The 27,738-nt window shown below is 34.4% G+C and overlaps 2 protein-coding genes across 3 annotated transcripts in view; both read left to right on the top strand.

Moving 5' to 3' along the window:
* The first annotated feature begins 231 nt into the window (after window positions 1-231).
* On the top strand, window positions 232-7,025 carry TMEM70 (transmembrane protein 70). The gene is made up of 3 exons (XM_003759700.4): window positions 232-781; window positions 1,956-2,052; window positions 6,486-7,025. The coding sequence occupies exons 1-3, from the start codon at window positions 548-550 to the stop codon at window positions 6,923-6,925; spliced, it is 771 nt and encodes a 256-aa protein (XP_003759748.2). The 5' UTR covers window positions 232-547; the 3' UTR covers window positions 6,926-7,025.
* Window positions 7,026-11,094: 4,069 nt separating this feature from the next.
* Window positions 11,095-27,738, top strand: part of LY96 (lymphocyte antigen 96) — a 37,073-nt gene continuing 20,429 nt past the window's right edge. Inside the window, exons 1-3 of one of the 2 annotated variants that reach the window (XM_012541257.3) lie at window positions 11,095-11,318; window positions 15,791-15,880; window positions 23,463-23,594. In XM_012541257.3, the coding sequence (XP_012396711.1) occupies window positions 11,207-11,318; window positions 15,791-15,880; window positions 23,463-23,594 (334 nt within the window). In that variant the 5' untranslated portion in view covers window positions 11,095-11,206. The remainder of the gene's footprint in view (window positions 11,319-15,790; window positions 15,881-23,462; window positions 23,595-27,738) is intronic. The other variant, XM_031946246.1, reaches the window with a different exon arrangement.

Below are 27,738 nucleotides of genomic sequence, written 5' to 3'. Positions count from 1 at the left end.
TTGCTATAATTTTTTTCCCCTGACATCAAGCCTAGATTTGTTTCTTTGCTATTTCCACCCATTGTTCTTAATTCTGGCTCTGGACCAAATAGAATTGGTGCAATCTACTCATTCACATACCAGTTCTTCAAATTCTCAAAGAACACGACTTGTTTTTTGTTTTTATTTGGTAGGATTTTGGGGTTTTGGTCTCCGCGATACACTTCTTCGAAGTCGTTTCTCCAGCCGCCAGGCGTTTAGTTCAATCATAGATACTAGCAACAGTAGCTCTTCGATTTTCTTTTTGCTACATTTGCGCCTAAACTCTTCCTTAGGGTCCCAAATTGCAGCTCTACTCTCCCAACTTGGGAACTTTTGTTTCAGGACCAGTTTCCGCGGGGACAGGAAAGCCAGAGTACCAGCCAGACGACCAATCGCTAGCCTGAGGGGTCACGAGACTGAGGGAAAGAGCGGCCGGAGCGGTTGTCTCTGCTGGTGAGAACAGGCCGCTGTGGGTGCCCTTCCCCCCTAACTTCCCCTCCAGAAACTGCCACTCCGAGCACTAGAGATGGTGTTGTTCCTGGCCTCCAGCCGCCCGTGGGTCGCCCGGCTACAGCTCGGCGGTAGCGGGACGAGAATTAGGCCGTGGGCAATGGCGGCGCTGCGGGCTTGCTGGGCCTCCCGAGATCCCCGGGAGACCTCTAGCCTCAACCCCGAGCGCGCTGGCCGTGATTGGAGCGCACGCGCAGCACCCCTGGGAGTGGCTCGAGGCCTCCCTCCCTGGGCGCTCCTCCGAGAACAGGTGCAGCCTCCGGACTCCTGGCCCGTCTGGGGTGGGGGGAAGGAGGGAGGTTGGAGGTCCGGGAGTAGACTGGCGCCTAGGCTTGTCCCATTATCTCCTAGAATATTAACCTTAAAAAAAAAAAAAAAAAGAGAGAGAGAGAGAGAGACCGTGGCAGCCGCCTACAAGAGTCAAGTTTATAGGCGTGGAAGGCCTCGTGGGGCTCCACTTCTTGATTTCTACGTGACACGTGTCGGAAGAATCCAGCCTTTTAGATTAGAGACTGACCCTGGAGACGGCACTGTTTTCTCCTCTTAAGTCTCTTGGCCCTAGTACCCAGTGTGACAAGCTGTTTTCTTACTGTGACTCAAAGATCTTTGAAGATCGGTAGAAATAAGTATTGCAGTCAAACTACACCGTACCCCTCTCCCCACTCCCTCCTCAACAGTTGAGCGCATGGGCTCAGAACTAGGGAGAGTAGGACCCCCCTACTCTTGTTTTTCAAATCATAGTTCTATTTTTCAATTAATGACTTCCAATTCTAGGAATTACATTATATGAAAGTTCATCTGTACAGATATTATACCCCCTCTGGAGTGCTGCAATTGAATTTATGATGGTTACTTAAAGGAAATGACTCTAATGGGGTTGGGAAGTAAAGGGTTAGATAATAAATAGGACCATAAGACAAGATTTAGGATTTAGAGAGATCATGGTCACCTGGCTTCCCCAATTATATTTCACTTTTTTCGGAGCAAGAAAAGTCAATTGCAGTAATGTGCTTCAGCCTTAAGTTTTTGTGAAATTTAAAACAGTATCAATAAAAAGGCGATAAAACAACTATGTGAATTGAGGGTCCATCCATTGTATTCACAAGACCTTTAGGGAAGTTGTTGCTTTGATACTTAACTTGATTTTCTGATCATAAGCAAGGTTTTGTTTGTCCCAAATGCTTGGATTACCGGTAATTGTAGATGTTGGATACTTCTTTCTTTTTTGAAAATTCACTTTACATTCAGTTTCTCAAGATGTTTTTTGTGATCGAGACAGTTTTTGAGGAGAGTTTTGAAAAACCCTTAAAATAATGAAAAGCTCTCTCAAAATGGCTAGATACTATACTATGCACTGTGAACAATTTTTAAAAGTTGTGTAACATATACAATGTGCTCTAATCCATTAGACTGCTTTTTCTTAGGGTGGATGTGTTCGATATGTTCATACTCATGTCCATCTTGAACAATCAGAAGATGGAAGACTGATTTATACGGGGAACATGGCAAAAGCAGTATTTGGTATGTGATTAGAATTGGGATATTGCATATTTGTAATTTAAATATTGTTCATTCCATTGTTTAGAGAGGACTTTTGATAGGAATGGAATAAAGTGGTGTTTTAAATATATTTTTAAGGTCTATAAAGTTTGTTTGTTTTTTTAATTAGTAAGCATCTATTTTGTGGGTCAAGCAGTAGTTAGGTTCATCATACATATAACCAAAAATGAAAACAGTCTTTAGTCTCAAAAAGCTTGCGTTCTATCAAGGGAAATAGCTATACAAAACAATCTGAGGATGTGGCACTAATAGCTATAAGGATCAACAGAGGTCTTAGAGAAAAGAAAGGGGTCAAGAAAAAGGAAGGAAATAAATATTTATTAAAGACCTACTGTGTGCAGAGTACTTTACAAATATTACCTCATTTGATCCTCAAAACAATCCTTTGAGATAGATACTCATAATAGTGCCTATTTTACATTTTAAAATATTTTACAAATTTACGAAGGAACTGAAGCAGATAGAGATTATGTGATTTACTTAGGATCACACAGCTAGTATATGTTTGAGGCTGGATTTGAACTTGGGTCTTTCTGATTCCATGTTTGGTATTCTGTCCATTGTACCAACTAGTTTCTCAATGTAAAGCATGACACTTGAACTGAACTTTGAAAAGAGTTAGAAATTATAAGAGGTAGAGGTAAAGAACAAGTAAATTCCAAGCATGGAGGATAGCCTGTGAAAACACTTGAATATTAGAATTAGAATGTTGTCTATAGCAAGCAGAACAGTTTAGCTGGAATATAGAATGCATGGAGGTTATCATTGTCAAATAAACTTGGAAAGGTAAACTAGAACCAGATTGTCAAGAACATTAAATGCCAAACAGTAGTTTATACTCTCTCCTAATGACAGTAGGAAGGTACTAGAGCTTTTTGAGTCTTTTACTGATATGGACATTCAACAATAAGCAGATATTTTTAAAGCATCTACTCTTTGCCAAATTCTGTACTAAGTGTTGATAAGACTTGTGATTTAGTAGTATCTTTTTGACAGTTGTATAGAGGATGAATTAAAGAAGGTAGGAACTAGAGAAAGACTAATTACTGGTTAATGCAATAGCTGGGGTTAGATAATAGGGGCTTCTTAGTAAATTCTATTAAGTACATACAATGTTCCAGGCACTGTATTAAGCTATGGGAATACAGAAAGAGGTAAAAGACAGTCTCTGCTCTCAAGGAACTAACAAATGTAACTGGGGAGACAACAAACAAATATATATATAAATAAACTACATTACAAGATAAATAGGAGATAAGAAAAGGAAGGCATGAAAATTGAGAGGTTGGGAAAGGCGTCATGTACAAGATGTGGGAGGAAGCCATTAAATATGTGGAAGGACAGCTTTTCAGGTATTAAGGATAGTCAAAGAAAATGTCTGGAGCCAAGAGCCAGTTGTGAGGAATAGTAAGGAGTCCTGGAAGGCAGAAGAGGGGCAGAGCATGTTATGAAGAGGTTTGAGTGTAAAATAAATTTTGTATTTGATTCTGGAATCAATAGGAAGCCACTAGAATTTATTCAGTAGGGAGGGTCATATGGTTGGACCATTACTTTAGGAAAATCACTTTAGTCAATGAATGTATTGAAGTGGAAACTTGAGGCAGGCAGATGCACCAGCAGGTGGATCTCCAGATGTGAGGTAATGAAGGTCTGAATCATAGTGTTACATGGCAGTGTTAGGGAAGAGAAGAACATTTATTGCAGAGATATTACAAAGTTGAAATCTGATAGGTCTTGATGACAGATTGGATGGGTGGGGAGGGGATGTCAGAGATAGTGTGGAATTGAGAATGACACCTAGATTGGGAGCCTGAGGTACTAGGAAGATATTGTCCTCTACATCTGTAGAGAAGGTAGTAGGGTTAAGGGGAAAGATATCTTGTTCTGTTTTTGAGATATTGAGTTTAAGATGTCTATCTAGGTTAGGTGTCTAAAAGGCAGTTGGATATACAAGATTGGAAGTTAGCAGAAAAATTAGGTCAGGATAACCTAAATTTGAGAATAATCAACATAAAGATGGTAATGAAATCCCTGGGAGTTTATGAGATCACCAAGTGAAGTAGTATAGAGGGAAAAGAAAAGAGGGCCCAGAACAGAAACTTATAGGATACTTATGGTTAGAAGGCATTATTTGGATGAAGATCCAGCAAAAGAGACCTTGAGAAGGAATAGTCAGATGTGTGAAAAAATTCAGGAGAAAAGAGTTTTCTGTAAATATACAGAGAAGAGATTATCAAGGAGTGGGTAGACAACAGTATCAAAGGCTAAAGAGAGGTCAAGGAGAATGTATTTTGAGAAAGATGCAATTGGATTTAGCAGTTAAAAGATCAGTGATAACTTTGGTGAAATGCCGAGGTCAGAAGCTAAATTGTAAGGAATTAAGAAGAAAGTGAGACAAGATAAATTGGAGTAGAGTGTTTTTTAAGTAGGTTAACTACAAAGGATAGGAGAGATTTAGGATGATTTCAGGGATGGATAGTTTTTTTTTTTTTTTTTTTTGAGGGTTTTTTAAGAATAGAGAGACATGGTCATGTTTTAGGTAATGGGAGAAGAAGCCAGTAAACAGGGAGCAATTGAAAATAAATGATAGAGTGTGGATGACAAAAAGTAGATAACTATCACAGGATATATGATGGAATGGATCAGTTAACTAAATAGAGGGTAACCTTGGTAAGGAGTAAAGCCATCTCATCATGTGAGACAGGAATGAAGGAAGAGATAGTGACAGAAGGAGACATCTATGATATGAGATGAGGAAGTAGGGAGAAGCTTATTGCAAATGGCTTCAAATGAGGCAAGAATCAAAGGTAGTGTGAAGGTTGTGAACTTGAGAAACAGTTAATATTGTTGCTATGGACAGAAATACTAGATTCAGAAGGAAAAGCAGAAACAGGCCAGAGATAAATGTGGTTAGTTTTGGACATGTTTAAGTCACTAGTGGAGATGTTATTATTGAAGATACAGGTTTTGATCTTAGAAGAGAGCTCAGGACTAGAGAAAGATGTGGGAGTCTTCTACATTCATGTAATGGTTGATTTCTGCAGAGAGTGGACCAAAGACAAACCCTTAAGAAGTGCTAATATAGATGATTGGGAAGTAGATAAAGAGCTAGAGAAGAAATGAATTGGGTTAAATGTGGTATCTCAAGCGAAGGAAGAAGAAATGTATCAGTATTATAAACTACAAGGAAATTGAAAAAAGTGAGGACTGGAAAACCAAATTATTGTCATTGGCATTTAGGAAGTCTTTGATGTTAGAATTGTCTTCCTACAGTGATGAGCATGAAAACTAGTTCCACACAGGTAGTTATATTCTGTAGCTGACCTTTGGAGATATAAAGAAGCCCAAATACGGAAGCAGTCTGGAAATCCTATCTGAAATTAAGTAAACCTAATCAGAATGTTTTTCTTTAAAGTAACTTTCATGTCAGCACTCTGTAATCTATTTGTGTAAGAACATTGTCATAGAGGGTGCATACATTTGAACATGAAGATAAAGACTGATTATAACTATTTCTATTAGAATAATGAATAGTTATAAAAATAAATATAAGGACCTAAAATAGTCCCTAGGGAATCAGACATTTGAATGAATAGTTAATGAGTTGAGGGGTTTTGAACTAAAAGAAGTTATAAGATCTTAGATTTAATGTTTTGCACTTTAGAGATCTTCTACCTTTCTTATTTTGAAAGAATGAATGAATGAATGAATGAAAAAAATCTATTAAATACTTATTATGTTCTAAATATATTTTGGTGTGGTAGGCTTAATTTTGTCCTTAACTATCTTGCCACTGAGAACCTTCCCACAAAGTTTGTGATGATTTGCTTGTTTTTTTTCTTTGCTCTGTTCTGCTAAGATTGTTAATATTGGTATAGATAGAATATTTTATTTAGTATTAAAATTATTGAGTATGAAATTGCAAGCTAGTGTATAATTCAAAAGATCCTATAGCTTATTATAGTGATTATCCGTTATTCATTATGATTGTAGACTTGAGTATTCTGTTTCTTCCAAAAATTGATAATATGCTTTGTAATACATTTATCACAAAAAAAACACTCAGGAATAATTTAATATTATCTGATAATTCAGGGGGTAGTTACTTTGAGGTCTTGAGGTAGATTTAAGTGCTTTACTTTGAATGCTGTAGATATGCAAGAGTGCTGTTTAGTAGAATTCCATTTGATAAGATGATAAAACCAGTTTTTATTTGTTAATTTTTTATTATTAATCTAGATCTTGTAGTAATTTGAAAACCTTGGTGATGAATAAGTTCTTAAGCAATTTTTGTCATGTAAGAAGAAAAATTGAAAATGGGTAGGGGTAAAGTAATTTCTTTGTATTTTAGAAAAACACTAACCAATTTTTGTTCTTTTTTTTTTTAAATTCAGGTGTTAAATGTTTCTCTTATTCTACAAGCCTTCTCAGCCTCGCATTACTCCCATATATATTTGGACAAACTAATATTGAATTTGGAAGTCTGCCTCTGAAAATTGCATTTTATGGTGCTTTGGGAACTTTTACATTAATTACTCCAATGCTGCTTCACTTTATTACAAAGGGATATGTGGTTCGATTGTATCATGAAGCCAAGACAGACACTTATACAGCCATTACTTATAATATTGTTCTTTTAGAAAAGAGAACAGTGTTTCATCAGAATGATGTAAAGGTTCCAGATATCAAAAGTATATTTACTTCATTTTATGCAAAAACAAAATCAATGCTTGTTAATCCAATGCTTTTTCCACATCCTCAAGATTATAATCATCTTATGGGCTATGATAAGCCTTTTACTTTTGACATTGAAGAATCTGATGAAAATAAATAGCATGAAGAAGATAAATGTGACCCTCTTTGTTGTTGTGTAGCTTTTCAACTGTATGTTTTTTCTATCATTGTAAAATAATAAATTATAATTTTATTGTTAATATGTGACTTTTAAAATAATGATGTAATAAAACATGAAACATTTGAAGATATGAAATAGTGTTAGCTTAATTATTATAAGCCATTTAGAAAGAGTTCTTTTATTGAAAGCCAGATTTTTTTTTAAATTCTGAATTTCATAAACCAAAAAAAGAATATCTTCAGCTATAGAGTAGAACAGAAAGACATTTATGTATGAAACTATTACATACTGCTTGCAAAACCAGAAATGCTGAAAATGAGAATTTTATAAATTGTGCGATGTACCTCAAATCTTTCCCAGACCCCTTCAATTACACTATTTTTTAAGGTTTTAAAATGTTTTATACATATGTTATTAGATCTTCACTCTGACACTGTGAGATCAGTTTGCAAATTGGTATCTGGACCTGGTCTATATATATATATATATATCTAGTCAGAATATATATAATGATAGATCAACTCCAAGTTATCTATTCAATGGCATATCGTTATCTGAAAAATGGGCATTCAATTGTTTTTCCTTATGTATATAAACATATTGAATTTTTGAATGATAAGTTCTTATTTAGGAAGCTTAGAAATGTTCATGGGTTTGAAGCAATCAACAAGCATTTATTGAGCACCTGCAGTGTACTAGGCACAAGGAATATGAAAGAGAAAGTCTCTGCCTTTAGAGAACTTATACTTTACTTTGAAAATTCAACATGTTCATAAAGAGGGAAATCAGGAAAAGCCCTTTGAAGGAAGCAGTACTTGAACTGAGGTTTGAAGGAAGTTAGGAGTTCCAAGATGGATCACATCCAAGGCATAAAGGTGGGAGATGGGATATCAGGTATAGTGTGGGGGAATAATGTAGAAATGATAGATTGGCAGAAAAGGTTGGAATAAGCTGTGGAAGATGTTAAATGGAAAATGGGAGTTTGAATTTTATCCATTTTAAAATAAAGCTTCTTTAACTTAGGACACATATGTCTCCAGAGGATATGAAAAGTTGTCATGAGGGCACAAGAAGTATATGACTTCTGACAAACCAATGTTATATTAAGAATTTATGTATTGAATAAAGTTTTATGAAAAAAGTATGTTTCCTTTCATATTGAATAAGGAGGGTACAGGGACTGAAAAAACTTGGGAATTCCTACCTAAGACTGTAATAATCATACTGAAAACTTAGTATATGGAAGGTGTAGCAATTTATAAAAAATCCCCCTTCTATTTATACTCTTTGCTAGATATCCTCTGTGACGGCAGCAAACACCTTTGTGTTTTGTACATTGTTGACAATAGTAAACAGATGGTCACAAATTATTGCTCTTAAATCTTTCAGAGAATCTTAAGGTGGCATTTCCCTTACTAATTTAAATGTTTTTAAAATAGTCAATACAAGTATAATCAGATATTGTATCCCTTGGCAAATTGTATAACTTTATTTTTTTGCTGAGGCAATTGGGCTAAGTGACTTGTCCAGGAGCACAGAGCAAGGAAGCATTAAGTGTCTCAGAACAGATTTGAACTCAGATCCTCCTGATTTCAGGGCTAATCTATCCACTGCGCCACCCAGCTGCCTCAAATTTGTATAACTAAAGATTTGTTTTGCTATAGAATATTGCTTGTGAAAGTTTGCCTATTCTCTTCTCATTATTTCTGTGGATTATACTCACAAACCTTAGATATGAGATAGTAGACTTAAAAGTTTTGGAGTTATTGCTGTTTTATGGTAACATCTATTTTCCTTTCAGCTCCCATCCAATCCTCAATGACCTCAAAATTATATCCATCTCAATGCTGATCAGTTTAGAGTATGTCATGTAGTTAGTTGCTTTTCTTGTCTTTGTTTTCTTCAGTATCATTTAATGTTTATAGATTGTGACTGAGTCTAAATAAGGCTAATGGTCAGAAATTTATCATGAAAATTCCCATAGACTTTGTTAAGTTTTCATGTTTGATGTGAGCACTCAAATAAGTTGGTGTAGTAGATAGAATGTTAGAGGAAGGTCTGGTTTCAAATCTTGCTTCAAATAAAATCCATGTGATTGAGCAAGTCACTTAACCTCATTGATCTTCAGTATCTTCATCTAAAAAAAAGGGGATTGAACTCTGGCTTCTAAGATCCCTTCCAGCTTTAAATAATATATTTAGATATGGGTACATACACACATTTTTTTATGTGTTTGTATGTATGTATAGAACATGACTATAAGATGTCCTTGTGTAACTTGTAATACTTAGAAGTTAGTTTCAGAAGATGATCTCCCAAAATATTCTGAGCAATAGTAACTCTCGCTTTACACAGTAGTCTCCAAAGATAGCTACTTTGAAGGAAGACATTCATTTGATGTATATATTTCTAGTATATTTATTTTAAAAATTAATTCCATTCTTATAACTCACACCTAGGTTTTATGTCTTTCTGTTTTCTCTCTGTATCGTTAAAGCACAATGTAAACTTATATATACCTGAACAGTAAAACTCTTAAAACAGTTCACTTGCATATTTCTCTTTTGATACATTCCAGTTTTAAATTCTTTCTTAGATGTGTGTGTGTATATGTGTGTGTAGGATAGAAGATGGGAAGTGTTTACTCCCAAGCTATGACAGCAATGATATGGGGATGTAATTTAAAATCTATTCTTGGAAATTTGCCTGGGAGCTTTCTCCCAGAGAGAAAACAGTTTCAGTGACTTCTCTAATCACAGGAGCAAGTATGTGTTAAAAGTGAATGTTGGGGTACATGTTAAAAGTGAATGTTGGGGTACATGTTAAAAGTGAATGTTGGGGTACATGTTAAAAGTGAATGTTGGGGCAGTAATATAGTGGATAGAGTAGACAGAGCAAAATTCCTTGAAAATATAACTAAGTTGTCTTTTTTTTTTTACCATGTTTCTAAAAATATCTAAAAAATCCACTGATCCTCTTTATTAATAATTCATACTTTAATAATAAACTGCTCACTTTACCTTAATTTTAATCATGTCACTAGAGGTTAATAAAGCACATCCAAAGATATGAAATCTGTAACTCTTGATGTCTATACCATTACAAGTAATGTGAATCTATTTCCATCAGAGAGATTCGAGATGCTAATTTTCATTGCAGGCATAACCAGGACTAGTTTGATTGTATCTTCTTTTAAATTGCCTCTAGTGTTTTCCAAGGAAAATAATAAAAATCACAAAAAAAAAAGTCACAATTACTTCATTATTAAGGCTCAAAGAAAATTGTCTTAACTAATTTGCTCTAGCTTGAATGCTTTCTGAAGCCTAAGGGTGGGCACAAGAAGCATAGGGGGTTTCTCTCATAAATACCTACCTACATTCTTTATCCTCAGCAGATAAAACAATGTTGAAGAATGAATTGTTCTTTTCACGTTGTCTGGATACTGTTCAAGGTCATAGGATTTAGAGCTGAAGAAATCTTAAAGATTATCAAGTGATTATACTCCAACCTTCTTTATAAGATGAAAAAAACTGAGGACTAGAAAGGTAAAGCTAATTGTCCAAGAATTCAAGAAAAATTAATAATATCACTGCCTATGTAATGTGATTTACAGATGACAGAGCCAGTCTCTCTTTTTTTTGTTTGTTTGCTGAGGCAGTTGGTGCCAAGTGACTTGCCCAGGGTCACATAGCCAGGAAATATTAAGTGTCTGAGGTCACATTTGAACTCAGGTCCTAACTTCAGGGCTGGTGCTCTATCTCCTACACCAATTAGCTGCCCCTCAGTCTCCTTTTCTTAAAGCAAATTTCCCATATTCTTACTTCTCCAAATTTTTCTCTACAAAATTTCTTCATGCACTTGTGACTATTACTTTTTTATTCTGATAATAGGAAACATTTTTATTTCTTTTTTAAAGCTCAGATCACTATTTTTTTGATATTCAGTTTTATTAGGTGTGATGAACTGTTGCATAAGGTATTTTGCACATTCAAAGTTAAGTGGCTGTTCTTTGTATATATAAATATGATGAGCAAATATGTAAGCATTTATTTCCTCCCCTCTCATCTTACAGGAATTGCTTACTGGAAGGTAGTACAAATACTGAAAATCAGAAAAACAGGAAATAAAACTGAATAGGAAGCCAGAAATCATGTGACCGATGACTAAGTCAAATTTTTTCTTTTTACAGACTGAGAAGAGTAAAATACTAATTCTCTGCTCTCCGATTTTCATTTAGAAAGCTTTAAAAGGTACTTAATTATGCTTCTGATTATGTTTTTCTCCACTCTATTTACTTTCACATTCATTGAATCAGTGAAAAATAGGTGGACCTGCCGCACTCAAGATACAGAGATATCTTACTCTTCCTGTGGTAAGTGTATTACAAACTTCACTGTATTAATTGTTTTGAAGATGAGTTTTCACAAGAACAACATTTAGATACTTGCTGAGTCTGAGACCAAAGCTTCTTTGACTGTTGCTGCTGGTGAAAAGAACACCTGCTAATTGTAGTAGCTGGCCCTAATCCTGGTTTTAAGGAAGTTTCTGTCCTTTACACAAGACTAATTTTTTAATTTGTGTTATGCTTCACCTTAAATGACAATTCTCTCCCCCCACTCCTAGATCCAGGGATTAGTTTATTGTTTTTTGAACTCAGTTCAAGATTCTCTTTTATTTTCCACCATCCCTCCCCAACTGATAGACTTCCCTGTTCTCCTCTGTCACTAATGTCATGAAATATGGTTACTTCTCCAGCAGTCTTGATTTCTGAGCTGGGTTAGGGTTTCTAGAGACTCTGAACCTTCTCACAATCCCTAATTTGGTAACACTCCTGGTTTTTGTCCTTCCCATTTTAGGAAAGTGAAGAAAAGAATTTCATTCAGTGTTTTATATACAAACAACAAACTCTATTGAAAAACTCTCCTCTTTGACCATTGCAATTATCCTTACTGGCCATTTTCTCTTGGCCTTATCACTGACCCTGAAGGTGACATTTCTAGGGATGGAACTTCCTGAGGATACTCATGCATTCTGTTGTTGATAGCTCTAAATTGTAAGGAAATTTTCCCTTACATTGGGTTGAAATATACTTCCTATAATTTTCACCCATTGATTCTAGTTCTGTCCTAAATAGACAAACAGAACAAGTGTGACTCTCCTACTTTATGGAAAATATTCAAATATTTGAACACAGGCAACTCTTTTTACACTGTAAGTTGCTGGAAAATAGTATGAGAAACTAGGCATTGACCAACATCTAACACCCTACACCAAGATAAGGTTGAAATGAGTTCATGATTTAGATATAAAGGTCATCACCTATAAGCAAATTAGGAGAACAAGGAATAATTTAAATCTCAGATCTGTGGAGAAGGGAGGAATTTATGGCCAAAGAAGAACTAGAGAACATTATGAAATGTAAAATGGATACTTTTGATTACATTAAATTAAAAAGTTTTTGCACAAACGAAACCAATTCAGCCAAGATTAGAAGGGAAGCCCAAAGCTGGAATTTTTTTTTTTTTTTATAGCTAGTGTTTCTGATAAAAGTCTCATTTCTAAAATATATAGAGAATCGACTCAAATTTATAAGAACATTAGTCATTCCCCAATTGATAAATGATCAAAGGATATGAACAATTTTCAGGTGAAGAAATTAAGCAATTTTTAGTCATATGAAAAAATGCTCTAAATCACTATTAATTAGAAATGGAAATTAAGACAATTTGAGGTACTACTTCACATCTCTCAGACTGGCTAAAATGACAGAAAAAAATAATGATGAATGTTGGAGGAGATGTAGGAAAACTGTGGGGACACTAATGCATTGTTGGTAGAATTGTGAAATGATCCAGCCATTTTGGAGAGCAATGTAGAACTATGCCCAAAGGACTATAAACCAATCCCTTCAGTATTCTCACTACCCTGCTCAGTATATGTTTTCAACTTGCCTGTTTTAAAATATGATGTCCAAAATTAGATAAAATGCCCCAGATGTTCTGCATAGGGCAAAATATAGATCTTTTTTACTCTGGGTTCTATTCCTGCAGCCCAGGGTTTCATTAGCTTGTTTGGCTGCTAACTCTTAGAATCATAAAATCTAGAGATGAGGATGATAATATCACCCCTGGCATTGAGACAGGTGGGTTTTGCTGCCTCATTTCCAGAAATAGTTTGGAGAAAGAGGCAAAGGATAGAATAGAGTGCTAGACCTAGGATCAGGAAAACCTGAATTCAAATCCTGCCTCAGATACTTATCAGCTCTGTGACCCTCTTTGCCTCAGTTTTCTCACTTGTGAAATGGAGATAATAATGGCATTTATTTAAGGGTGCTTGTGAAGTTCAAATATGGTAACACTTCCATAGTGTTTTGCAAACTTTGAAGCACAATATAAATGCTAGCTATTATTATTATCATTATTATCTTAAAGATCATTTAGTTCAAACCCATCATTTCATAGCTGAGGAAAATGAGGCCCAGAAAAGTGAAACATAGTTACTGCAAGTAAATAGCAAACTGATAATTGAACTTGGGACCTCTGGAATAGAATACACTAAAATTTGTAGATATTTTTTACATGATGTTTTTTCTGGCCACATATTCTTTCTCTTATATATGCATAGAATAAGACTCTCATAGAATCAAAAGGCAAGTGCTGTTCCTTCTCTCCAATTAAGAAAAGGGTCAAAGTACAAAGCAGACTATACAATACTGCATTCTTGTCCTCTAGGTTAAGCCTAACCTTGGTTCTATTTTGTATTGGACTCACAAACAAAAGGAACTCAATATCCTTATATAAATAGGCAAATTTGACATCAGAGAAGGTAGAATGAGATATGGTAGAATAAAAGACTTTAAGTGGATTATAGTTCTGGATTTGTATATCTTATTCAAAAGCAATATGTATTTTTAAAAGATGTACTTATGTGAGGAAATTCAGGAAGATGCACAGTGGAGATCACTTGAGTAAAGACAAATAGAAGGAAAAACAAAAGTGATATTTTATCATTAGAATATATTATAGATCACGTAGAAGACCAAAAGAATACTGTATTTTCAATCTCATTTTCATAAACAGGGATGTTAGGGTGAAGAAATGATGGGAACTCTAGGTGAGAAAGGGGAGAAATGATAGAGGAAAGAATGGGGATAGAAGTGGAAGGTGGGGATCAGGGAGAGAGCAACCAAAAAGAAAAGGAAAAAAAAGAATAGAAATACATCAAAACAGTTTAAAATGCACAGAATAATATACTAGGTTTTTCTTCAAATAATGTAAATCTTTTACCTTTTAAAATGTGTAGAATGAAACAGAAGGAAGTCTAGAAAGAATCAAAATAGAGCAGCTTTGAAAGTTACATTTTTAATTTATTATATATTTTAAAAGAAGATCAAATTCTATATTATAGAAATCAAGTGTCAAGAAAAACAATCTTTTTTTCTGTTCTACTATGTATATGGTGAAGTCCATTTTATTTGAAATGTGTAAAGAAAGTAGATGTTTAAAACAAAGGAACATAAACAGACTTTCTCCCTGTCTAGAAAAAGATTTCAGGCTTCCACAAATTTTTTTAGCCCAAAAAGAGAAAGGAGGATTAGTCTGGTATGGAGTTTCAGCAACACTATTTGTCCTAATATTTCTCTATGTCCAAATGGCCCCCAAAGCTTTGTTCCCAGAATTCTGGCTCCTTTCTTTGTGGTTCCTGAACTTTTATTCTCCCAGTTTAACAATGCTTCTCATGGTCTCCCTATTTCAAGTTTTGAATGGCTTCTATGTGGCCTATTATCTTTAGTTCATTGACATTGCTTTCCTATTTAATTTATTCAAAGGACTTTGCTTTTCATAAAGGGATTACTTTGTAGAACTCTCCAATTTTACAGTTATTTTAACACTGAGATATCAGTCTTTTCTCCCTCATTAGATATTGGGTTTCCAAGAGCAATTCCCTTCATATATATTAATTTTATTTCATTTAACAGTATTTTCTTTTTAATTTTTTTTAAAAATTATTTTATCTATTTATTTACAAAACATGGATAATTTTTTCACTATTGACCCTTGCAAAACCTTCTGTTCCAAATTTTCCCCTCCTTTCCCACACCCCCTCCCCTAGATGGTAATCCAATATATGTTAAATATGTTAAATCCAATATATGTATATATATATATATATATATATATATATATATATATATATATTTATCTTGCTGCACAAGAAAAATCGGATCTAGAAAGAAAAAAAAAAACCTGAGAAGGAAAACAAAAATGCAAGCAAACAATAACAGAAAGAGTGAAAATGCTATCATTTAATAGCATTTTCGTAGAAGTAATAATCAAAATGATTTTAAATTTTGCTTTCTGTGTGTCTTGTTCAAAAGAATAATGAATGAATAAGATAAATAATAATGGTTATTTATTTGAATGGATTGATTCTACATAGAATAGTCATTGAAAAAGCTATTTGGGTTTGGCTTTCTTTAAAAAATGGGAAACAGCCATTTATTCATTCAATCATCCAACCATCCATGCAATCAGTATTTGTTACTTATCTGTTGAGTTACAGTATGCATCCATTTAATTCCAGGAAGTACAGAACTGAAATAGATCCTGGGGAATGTGAAAAGGAGTAGATAAATATAAAAGTCCAACTCTGGAGTAAATCATGTTGTGAAAAAGATTTTTTCAAATTCCTTAACTGTTTCTGAACTCTTCTCACAGTGAATTTTTCAATATAAAGACTTGTTGGGTGAATCTGGGTAGGTATCTGGTTGAATCTAGGAACTTGAAAAGTTATACTAAGAGGTGATTTATGATAATCTACTGGCATTGTTTTTATTCCATTTAGATGACAAGAAGCCCATACCAACAATAAATGTTAGACCCTGTTTAAGTTGGAACTACACCAAAGGAAATTTGTCTCTTTACTATGTGCCACGTAAGTCCATTTCTTATATTGTCTTTGAGTCAAAAGAGTACAAGAAACATCTTTGATGATGTATATAGTCCAAATTGTTCCATTAAAACATTTTATAGTCTTGACACATACTTAATTTTTACTATATTCCATTGTAAATTACTGGTTTAACAGTAACGCCCAAATAATAAGAATGACAATAATTTATTTTTGACTCATTGCTTAGAATTAAAAAAAAAAATCTTAGAGTTAGGGACTCCAAAGATACAGTTCCTTCTTACAATTTTGAATCCCTTCTTCAATTACATTCATTTTAATTAAATTCATTTAACAAAAATTTATTAGATGCTACTATGTTGTAAAGCACTGTACTAGATACTTGAGTAAAATGCAAAACAATCCCTGCCCCCAAAGAATATAGATTCTATTTGGGGTGGATATAATGTATACCCAGATAAGGAAACATACAAATTTCAAGAGAAAGATCAAGAAAGACCTTGTGTAAGAGATAGCTGCTGAGTTGTACTTAAAAGGAAAATAAGAAAGGAAAAAATTCTAAGAGATAGTAATGACGAATGAGTGTATTTTAGTGAGTAGGGAAATACCTCTGCAAAAACATATTAATAGGAAATGAAATATTGCATATGGGAAAAAGCTAGCAGGTAAGCTTGTTGGAGACAGATTTGTGTAAGAGAATAATGTGAGGGGCAGCTAGATGGCACAATGAATAGAATACCGCCCTCAAGTAAGGAGTGTTTGAGTTCAAATCTAGCCTCAGAAGCGTAACACTTACTAGTTGTATGACCCTGGGCCAGTCACTTAACTCCAATTGCCTCATCAAAGAAGGAGAAAGAGAGAGAGAGAGAGTAATGTGAAATGTGACTGAAAAGGCTGGTGAGGAGGTACATTGTAAAAAACCTTGAATGGCAGATTGAGAATTTTGTATCGTATCCTCAACTCAGGAATTACTCAAGACTTTTGAATAAAGGAATGACATAGAAAGAACAGTCTTTAGGAATATAAATTTGGCAGCTGTGTGGAAGATACTTTAGAGAAGGGGAAGAATAGAAGCAGATTGACCAATTTGGAGGTTATTGAAATGGTCAATCAATCTATGAATCAATTACCAAATATATCAATCACCTTCTATGTGCCACGTAGCATGCTAGATACTAGGGCTTCAAAAAAAAATGAAATAATTGCTTACGTTCTATTGTGCTAAACAACATGTACATGCATAATTATATGTAGAGTAAATATAAGGTAGTTAAATACAGTAAGGAAATTAGGAAGACAGGGAACTCTCAATTGGAGTAACAAAGTTTAGATGTGTAGGAGGTAGTGCTTGAGCTAAGTCTTGAAGAGGAAAGATAAGGATGGTACCAGCGAAAGCATTCTGGTATGAGACATGACTAATACAAAGGAAATTGGGTGAGATTTGTGAAGAACAGAGAGAAGAACAATTTGGCTAGAACAAAGGTTGTAGGAAAGACAATAGAGTAAAATGGGACTAGAAAGATAAACTGGAGCCTGGTTATGAACTTTAAAAGCCAAATGGAAGCATTTATATTTCATTCCAGTTATGACAGGAAGTCACTAGAGTTTGTTGAATAGAAAAGTGACACTGAATCTGTGTGGAGGAAATGGCAATAATCTAGGTGAGAAGTGAGGAAGGCCTGAACCAAGGTTTCAGTTTAGTAGAGAGTAGGGGTTAGATGTGAGACATTGTGGAGGTAGAAATGTCAAGAATTGGCAATTAGTTGAATATGCTGGGTAAGGGAGTGTGAGGAATACAGCATAAGGCTGAAGTTATGAAACTGGGACTCTAGGAGAAGTGGGGAAGTTTGGAAGAAAAGTCACTTAGGAATGAAAGAGAATGAATTCTCTTTTGCACATAGTGAGTTTATCTAGGACATTTAGTTTGAAATGTCTGGTGGATCATTTAAATTGGATTTAAGTAAAGGAGGGATGTGCAAAGTCTCCTGCCTCACTTTCCCCTCCAGACTTATCTGGGTCCAGTGGCCAGATATAGATCAGGGTATCTGAAAATGGCCCTGGATGAAATGGTAGATATTGGCCTTTTTAAGCTAAGGTCTTCAACAGTTTGAGATCTCAGTTTGACGGAGGCCACACCCATTCAACCATTAAGGTTAATAGCAATTGAGGCAAAGAATGGCTTCTTTCATTTAGTATATATATATATATATATATATATGTGTGTGTGTGTGTGTGTGTGTGTGTGTGTGTGTAAAATCTAGGAGGGGATGAACTTCAGACTTTCTGGCCAAAATAGAAATGATTGCTATTTAGATTCACTCTCAGTCAATCAGGACCCAAACAATAGTATGCAAGTTGTAGAAGTTGACATATGGAGTATACCTAGTGATGCAATCAGGTATCCTTGCCATATTGAAGGATGTATTTAAGATAGATATTTTATTTGTTAACTGTTTTGTAAATCTCAAAGCACTGTATAAATGATAGTTATTGTAGTTGTTACTAATAATAATATTATGTTGTTAGATAATCTAGAAATTCTGGGTACTAAACTACAAAATACTTAGGTCTTTGTAGAAAAGGAAGAGGAAGGTTTCTGCACTTTTCTATGTATACCAGTTGAGCAGAGTAAATGATGCTTAGCAAAATATGTTGTTGCCTTTGTATTAATGGTGACCAATTATATATAGATAATTTTATATGTAAGTTTCACAGTCCACAAATCTATTAGCTAAAAGACTCACTTCTCATAAATATTTTGCCATGGCTAAAAGAAGATACATAATTGCCACTGTAACAGTGACTACTCCGTCTTCCACTGCCTGAAGACCAGGTATGTTACATTTTACCCCTTTCCTAGGGTAGTTAGATATCCTTAAAGATATTTGGGGATATCTAGTCTACTACTGGCTCAAGTTCCCACCAACTGTGTTCTCTAATTTTGGATTCATAGCACCCCAGTTATATTTGGCCACTTAATCATATTAGTGTTTACAAAGGAATGTTTACTTCAAAAGTGTGATAAGAAAAAGGATACAAACATTCCTTTCCCCCTCCCCCTAATACTTGGGAGACAGAATCCTCCTTTATACCACCTCAGTCTTTGGGGAAGACAGGGGTATTAGGGAAGGGTAAAAAAGGCACCAGGAGTAATAATTATCAAATAGTTTGGGGAAAGCAATTGATTGTGAAAAGAATAATTTTCTTGACATGAAGCAACCATGACAGTCATAGGTACGAATGCTATTTATTATGTGAATTAATACATAGGAATTGGCAAGGAAAGGTTTTTTGTTTTGTTTTGTTTTTTTTAAACAATTAACAAGGGGAAAGAAGTTTCCTAGTGGAACTCACAATTAACCAGAGGAAAGATGCCATTAAAAGGAATATGCCATGACTTGGGAGTACACCATTAACTGGCAGGCTAAATCCATAGAGGAGTTTAGCAGACTAACCCCAAAAGGGGTTAGCAAGGGAAGGGGATCATGGGCTAACCCTAATAGGGATTGAGCACCCTAAAAGAATTAGCTATAACAAGGAAAAAGGTACCATGAGGAGATGGAGGTGAGGAAAGGGAGAAGAAGAAAGACACCATGGTGGACTAACCCTAAAAGGGTTATTAAAGATGGCACAGGGTTCTAGGGGTGGACCCAAAGAGGTGGAGTGAAGCCAAGAAGCTGCTTGAGCTTTCCCAGTTTCTCTTGAAAAGCATATGAAACCAAGCCTGTGAAAATAGAGTCTGGAGCAACGGAACTCTAGAAAGAGTTATAATGACTCTTTGTTATTACAACAATGAGATGTAATGAAGCAGTTTTCCAGATCAAGACACAAGGGGCTCCTGTGCTCAAAGCCAAGACTCAAAGCTACAAAAGATTTAAGACAATCCATTGTATCCCAGGAACAGAGCTTGCTTTAAAAGTCACAAAATAGGCAGAGGGGTGGGGAGAAAGAAATAAAGTAAATGAGCAAAAAATAGAAAAGAACCTTGAGTATAGAAAGCTACTTATGATGAAAGGGAAGACTAAAACATCAACTCAGAAGAGGACAAAATCCCAACATGTAAAACCTCAAAGGGTATCATGAATTAGTTGCAAGCTCAAAGAGCCTTCTTGAAAGAACTCATAAAGGATTTTAAAAGTTAAATAAGAGATGCAGAAGAAAAAATGGGAAAAGAAATGAGAAATATTTAAGAGAGAGTCAACAACTTGGAAAAAGGAGGACAAAAACTGATAGAAGAAAACAATTCCTTAAAAAATGCAATAAGCCAAATGCAAAAAAAAATCCCCTGAAGAAAACAACACCTTTAAAAGTAGACTTAATCAAACAGAAAATGAGATAGAAAAGCTAACTGAAGAAAATCATACATTAAAAACTAGAGCTAGGCAACTGGAAACATTTGCGTGAGAAATCAAGAATCAGTCAAACAAAAGAGAGTGAAAAACTAAGAAAATGTTAAATACCTCATTGGAAAAACAGCTGACTTGGAAAATAGATCCAAGAGAGACAGTTTGAAAATTATTGGACCACCTGAAATCCATGACCAAAAAAAAAGAGTCTTCATACCATTTTTCAAAAAATGGCAAAGGTCATGGGCAGATTTAGAGGAGAAATTTAATCTTGGGGGTTTGATATTTTAACATGGCTTTTTGATTGGATGCAGTAAGATGGGATTTCCAAATACCTGAGGTGTATGGGATGTGTCTGTAGAGGGGGAGGGGGTGAAGGGGACCTTCATTTGAACAAAAGGCCTACTTAAGAACCAAAGACTTGCTTAAGGATGAGCTGATCGATCTTATGGGTGCCTTTCTCTGCTTCCCTCAGGGAGAATTATTAAACTTATTAGTGCTTCAGGCATTCTTTGTTAACATCCACCTTGATACCCAGGACCTCATCATTAGTTTTACAATTTAACTAAGTCCTCATATAGCATCTGTCCTACTGAGTTATAAATCCAAAGTTCCCACCTTAGCTTCTCTGAGTTTTCTTATTGGGTTTGCAGTAACAAATGACTTGAGATCTTGCTTCCAAAACCCATGGCTCTCCTTTTGGGTTCAGAGTCCCCTACCTACCTCCAGAAATTTAAAAGGACAAATGAAATCAACTAAACCCTACATACATTTTGGAGGCCATAGGGCCTAAAAGTAGAGGTGGAAGGTGGAACTCTTCTTACATCCATCTCAGTATTGTTTAATCAATTAATCGTGTCTGATTCTTTCCGGATCAAGTTCAATTCTTTACAGCTTCATTTGGGATTTTCTTGGCAAAGATACTGGAGTAATTTGGCATTTCCTTCTTTAGCTTATTTTATAGATGAGGAAACTAAGGCAAACAAGCTTAAGTGACTTGCCCTGGGTTATACAGCTTGTGAGTGTCTAAGGCTGGGACTGAATTCAGGTTCTCATTCCAGGACTGACACTCTATTCACCAAGTCATTTAGCTGCCCATTTTAGTACATGGTGTCTAAGCTTTAGTTGAATAGGGCTTTCAGCAACTAGACACTGCTAGAAAAGAGAAAGATTGACTCAGTTTGGTTTAAAAATACATCTTGCTCCAGCTACACAGTCAATGAAAAGAGATGCCAATTATCTGGGAGGGGAATGGAGACTGTCTTACTCTAGAAATAGGTCCTTGGTTTTTTCCCACATGGTCCCTAGCCCAGTTTGAAGTCTGCAGAAGAATCACAAGAGTAGAAAGCATTTTTTAACAATATGCTATTTACAAGAAATATACTTGATATAAAAATTAACACAGTTATAATGAAGAGTTGGAGCAAAGTTTATTATGCTTCAGACAAATTTTTGAAAAACAATATATATCATCCACAAGTAATGAAATAATATCAGTATTTAATATTTATGTACCAAACTGGCATAGCATATAAATAGTTAAATGAAAAGTTAATTCAATTAGAAGAAGTAGATTGAGTGTCATAGTGACTTTTCTCAGAGCTTAGACAAAGCTAACAAAAAGAAAAACAAGAGAAAGGTCAAATTTATGAAATGAATTTTATAAAATTTATATATTATAGAGATTAATGGGAGTAAGAATTGAAATTGGATTTAAGATTATTTGATAAAGAGAATTCCTAGATAGAGAAACTTTCTCAATTCAGTTTGGCGCCTCATGGTAGAGGTGTTCGGAGAGGTGATTAAAGCAATGAGTAGTTAAACTACTTGTTCAGGGAAATACAGTCATTTTGTGTTAGATGTAAGATTTAAATTCAAATATTTCTACCTTTGATACCAGTGGTCTTCCACTTTGACATGAAAAAGAAATAGAATGGGAATATGCTTATTTCTCAGTTGTGCATGGCATCTTCACAAAAATTAATCATGTGCTGCAGCATAAAAGTCTTAAATAAATATATACATATATTTACATATACATATATATGTTAAAAAGGATACTAAGTATATTCTTTACTGACCACAATGCAATAAATTTTATATTTAATGAAATAAATTTGAAGAAGGGAATTAATCTTAAAAGAGATGTGAATCAAAGAGCAGAGTTATAGAAACAATAAATAATTTCATCAAAGAATGAAAACAATTAGACAATATACCAAATCTTTTGAGATATAGCCAAATAAATCTTTAGGGGAAAATTTATGATTACAAAATTATTAAGAAAAATAACTTAGAAAGCCTTAACAATTCTGATCAGTACAGTGGACAATCATGACTTCCGAAAACCGATGACTTCCCATCTTTTGGCAAAAGAATGATAGAGTAGAAGTACAGAATGAGGCCTATTTCCTGAAACAGCAAATGGATGAATATATAGCTTGACTATGCCTATTCATTATAATGAGCTTTTAGTTTTTTTGTGGAAGACAAAGGAAAGAACATAGGAAGGATAGTGAGAATGATGCTCCTCCTCTTCCCCCCTCCCCAAAGAAAACAGAAAAAAAAAAAGAAAAAAAAGAATACCACTGAAACATTTAAAACTATACAGAAGATAGAAAGCAGTTCAGAAGTCAGTGTTCTCTCCAAGAGGAAGAAAGAAAAGCTTTGGGAGGGAGGTAGTACAAGCATTTTCACATCCCTTTTTGAGTGTTAATTTTTGGTTTATTAGATGAAACAAACTTTCAGTGTAATCTGCATGAATACAAAATCAATCATCTATAATAATGTAAATAATAAAGAAACATGATAAGGATGATGGAGAAATATATCGAGAAAATTTCCCTCAACATAAGACATATATATTAAATTGGTATGTTATCCCCCACCCTATTTTCTAGAAATTAACAATAGCACTTATGTTAAATTTAATATATACTTAAAAACCAAGCCATACATAATAGAAATTTATAGTTTTATATTCTTTTTCTTTGCCCTGTTAATGGAAATATTCATGTTTGTTAAGTTCATAACAAAATAATTTTAAAAGAATGGTTGTAGATAGTTTTTGAAATTTTCAAAAATTAAATTTTTATTTAATTTTTGAAATAATTTTTTGGATTAAAATCAAGATAAATGTTTTCTTCTTTATTCTCTTTAACTTGATATTTTTTCTTCTATTTGTATATTTTTTCTATTCTATTTGTATATATTTTTTCACTTCTAAGCATTGTGTAATAATAGATTTTTTTTTTTTTTAGGGAGAGACTTGAAAGATCTATATTTTAATATTCATGCAGAATTTAAGTCATCTGTAATATTACCACATAGAAAAGAAATTATATGCCATGGAGCTGATGGTGATTATTCATTCTGCAATATTTTAAAGGGAGGTAAGCATTTGTTTCATTTTATTTTTCTTATGTGAGGCAGCATGATAGGAAATCTAGAGAGCCAGCTTTGGAGAGAAGACAACCTGGATTCAAGCTTTACCTCTCATTTCTATTGTCTGGGTGATCTTAGACAAATCCTTCTAATATTTCTGCATCTTGGGTAGCTCTATAAGACTGTAAATTGGTGAATAGTTGCTGTTCTGAACTATTATAGGCAATTCCCTACTAGTGGTCCTCAAACTACGGCGGCCCGCAAGCCAGATGCGGCAGCTGAGGACGATTATCCCCCTCACCCAGTATGAAGTTTCTTTATTTAAAGGCCCACAAAACAAAGTTTTTGTTTTTACTATAGTCCGGCCCTCCAACAGTCTGAGGGACAGTGAACTGGCCCCCTATTTAAAAAATTTGAGGACCCCTGCTTGGACACCAATGAAATCACAGATCTGGATTATCTAGAATTATATCTATATTTATCTATTTATATCTCTACCACTTTTACATCTATCTTTATCTTTATCAACATCATCTGTCAACATAGCTATAACTACATTGACATCATCTCTATTTATATCATCTCTCTCTCTTTCTGAATTCTCTTCCCCAAAGAAATCACAAGTTTAAAAGTTATGCATCTGTGTATGTCTATATGTGTCTATGTGAATACATAAATGTGATCATGGATCCATCAAAGTACATACCCCTTAGAAATTAGCAAAACAATATTTTGAAACATTTAAATTTTAAAGCTGTACTTAGAATATTGAATTCAAACATAGTTGCCACTAAAAAGAAAAATACATTTATTAGTATATATACAAATACACATATATACACACAAATGTGTCTATATATGTCCCTCTGTGTGTTTATAAATATGTATATATATTTTATTGTTGTTCAGTTGTTTTTTAGACATGTCTAACTCTTCATGACCTCATTTGGAGTTTTTGTGATAAAGCTACTGAAGTTATTTGCCATTCCTTCTCCAGCTCATTTTACAGATAAAGACACTAAAGCAAACAGGGTTAAATGGCTTGCTCACAGTCACAAAGCTGATGAGTGTCAAGCACAAATCTATACCCATGAAAAATAATCTTTCTGACTTCAATCTCAGCATTCTATTCACACAGCACCATCTAATGTGTGTGTGTGTGTGTGTGTGTGTGTGTGTGTGTGTGCAGTTTCTGCTTTGGGCTATTGTCCCCAACAGGTACTTGGATTTGCAACATAAGTACCCTATGAGATTGTCCTTCTAAAAAGACAATGCCCATGAGTCTCTACTAGTATGCTTCTCCTTAAGATTATTAGGTAGGATATGCAATTAGTTATAGTATATAATTTGTAGCAATAGTAGTTTGGTTTTCCAGTTACATGTAAAGATAGTTTTCAACATTCATTTTGTATGATTTTGAGTTCCAAATGTTTTTTCTCTTTTCCTCTCTTACCTCTCCCCTCCTTAAGAGAGCAAGCAATCTGATATAGGTTATACATGTACAATCATTTAAAACATATTCCATATTATGTTGTGGAAAAAAATTAGAACAAAAGGGAAAGACCACCAGAAAGAAAAAGTAAACAAAAAAAATAAAAGGTAAACAGTATGCTTTGATCTGCATTTAGTCTCCATAGTTCTCTCTCTGGAAGCAGATGGCATTTTTTTCCCCAGGTCTCTTGGAATTGTCTTGGGTGACCGTATTGCTGAGAAGAGTTATGTCTAACACAGTTGATCATCACATAATCTTGTTGTTACTGTATTCTTCCTGGTTCTTCATTCAGTTCACTTCATTCAGCATCAGTTTATATGTCTTTCCAGGCTCTTCTGAAATCAGTCTGCTCATCATTTCTTATAGAACAATAATATTTCATTACATTCACATACTATAATTTATTTAGTCATTCCTCAAATGATGGGCATCCACTCATTTTTCCAGTTTCTCACCTCCACAAAAAAGAGCTGCTTCAAAAATTTTTGTATATTTGGGTTGTTTTTTCTCTTTTATGCTTTCTTTGTGATACAGACCCAATAGTGATACTGCTGGATCAAAACAATATGCAATTATCTTTTAGCAAAGGCAGTTACTAAAAGGGCATAGTAAGAACAGTAGCTCATCCCATAAATACAGGATACGCTCTCCTACAAATATACAATGACTTTGGGTAGAATGGGCATAAACTTAGAGGTACAAATATGGGGAACACATATGGTTGAAATTGCTCATTGTTTTGGCACTGTTAGGCATTAAAATATATTATCTCCAGTGAAATCCTTATAACACTTCCTCCATGGCTAAGTGTTTCTTCTGTTTGCCCAGCTCAGCTGGATCCCTAGGGTTTGGTCTTTTCTCTAGCTATAATCTTGAGTGAACTAACTCTAGCTAGTTCATGAATAGCATTTTTCTCTTCTGTCAGTGCTCACATTCCTGGATATTGCTTTCAGCCTCCAGTGACTATATCTCTGTAGCTGTATCATTTTGGCGTGTGGGTCTCTACTCCCTCAAATAACCTTAAATTCCCTTGAACTTATTCTATAAATGTTGCTCTCTCTGGGCAGGTAATTTTGATATTAGGCAACATGGCTAATAAATAGATAGGGGGAGAAAAGAAAATCCCCTTATTTTCCCTCTTAAGAAGTGAAGAACTTAGTTATACCTTCATAGGTGGTTATCTCTTATTCTTTTTGATTCATAGAATCTTCCAAACTTTAGCTATTGCCAGGGCTTAGGTATAAAGCCTTGCAAGATTACAAGGTGATTTTTTAAAAAGCCAATGATATTAAAGATGTATTCATAGGTAGAAAAAGTATGAGAGGGTGTTAATACCTTGTCAATATACTAATAATACAAAATACAATCATCTGTGATTCTGTTGACTGACTTGGGTATCAGAGGAAGCAAATCCTCCATATATGTATATTTATATACATATATGTATACATATATGCATATTATATATGTATATAAATTCTTAAATTATATAAAATAAAATTTCAAGATTTTTCTATCTAATACACACAGCTTTTTGGAGGGGATGGATTAGACTATGTGAAAAATTTAAATTTCTTTCCTAAGTAGTTGAAAAATATTTTAAGGGTATTTTATGGAGTATTGTTAAGACTAATAAAATGGCTATATTTTTGTCCCAAAGTGAAGACAGAAACATATTATTGTACTGTATTCCTTTTTTCAATTATATAATTTTACTTTTGGCATGAACAAATAAAAGCAATAATAATAATAATAGTTAGCATTTATATGACATTTAGTATATGCCAAGTACTTTACAAATATTATCTCATTTGATCATCTCAATAATTCTGGGAGGTAAGTGCTGTTATTAGCCTCATTTTGTAGTTGAAGAAAGTGAGGCAAACTGAAGTAGATGACTTACTCAAGACCACACAAAAAGTATGTGTATTAGTGTATGTGTGTATGTGTGTATGTTTTAACTTCTCAGTGATTCATATACTATAACTATGTTGTATATCAGTCCCTTTCATTTCACTCATACAGACACTACTCAGATTCAGGCCTTCACCTTTCTCCAGGAACATTTCAATAGCCTCTTAATTGGGTCTCTATTTAAATATTTCCCTACTATATTCATCCTCCACTCAGCAGCTAAAGTGGGTTTCCTTCAGCATAAGTTATACTTATACTTATGAAGTCAGGAAAACCTGCATTTGAACTCAGGTTTTCCTGACTTCAGGCCTAGTGCTTTATCTAGCTATGGCACTATGGACCTGTCTTTGAAATAAAGAGTAATATAATTAATAGAATGCCTTCTTTGAAATCAAGAAGATCTAAATTCAAGTTCTCCTCTGTCACATACCATTCATATAAATGTTTCCCCTTACTGTGTTCTAGATAGGTCTGTAATATTGTACTCTATGGAAGTAATAGGGAGCTATTAGAATTTATTGAGTAAGTATAACTTATGCTGAAGGAAACCCACTTTAGCTGCTGAGTGGAGAATGAATATAGTAGGGAAATATTTAAATAGAAACCCAATTAAGAGGCTATTGAAATGTTCCTGGAGAAAGGTGAAGGCCTGAATCTGAGTAGTGTCTGTATGAGTGAAATGAAAGGGACTGATATACAACATAGTTATAGTATATGAATCACTGAGAAGTTAAAACATACACACA

The sequence above is a fragment of the Sarcophilus harrisii genome, chromosome 1 (assembly GCF_902635505.1).
Source record: "Sarcophilus harrisii chromosome 1, mSarHar1.11, whole genome shotgun sequence".
Lineage (NCBI taxonomy): Eukaryota > Metazoa > Chordata > Mammalia > Dasyuromorphia > Dasyuridae > Sarcophilus > Sarcophilus harrisii.
This window is presented reverse-complemented; position numbering and strand designations above follow the sequence as displayed.

What these genes read in the sequence shown, in the direction of transcription:
- TMEM70 (XM_003759700.4), top strand. Translation starts at nt 548, where the DNA reads ATGGTGTTGTTCCTGGCCTCCAGCCGCCCGTGGGTCGCCCGGCTACAG. An exon ending in GGGCGCTCCTCCGAGAACAG is followed by an intron (nt 782 to 1,955) that starts GTGCAGCCTCCG and finishes GCTTTTTCTTAG; the next exon opens with GGTGGATGTGTTCGATATGT. An exon ending in CATGGCAAAAGCAGTATTTG is followed by an intron (nt 2,053 to 6,485) that starts GTATGTGATTAG and finishes TTTTAAATTCAG; the next exon opens with GTGTTAAATGTTTCTCTTAT.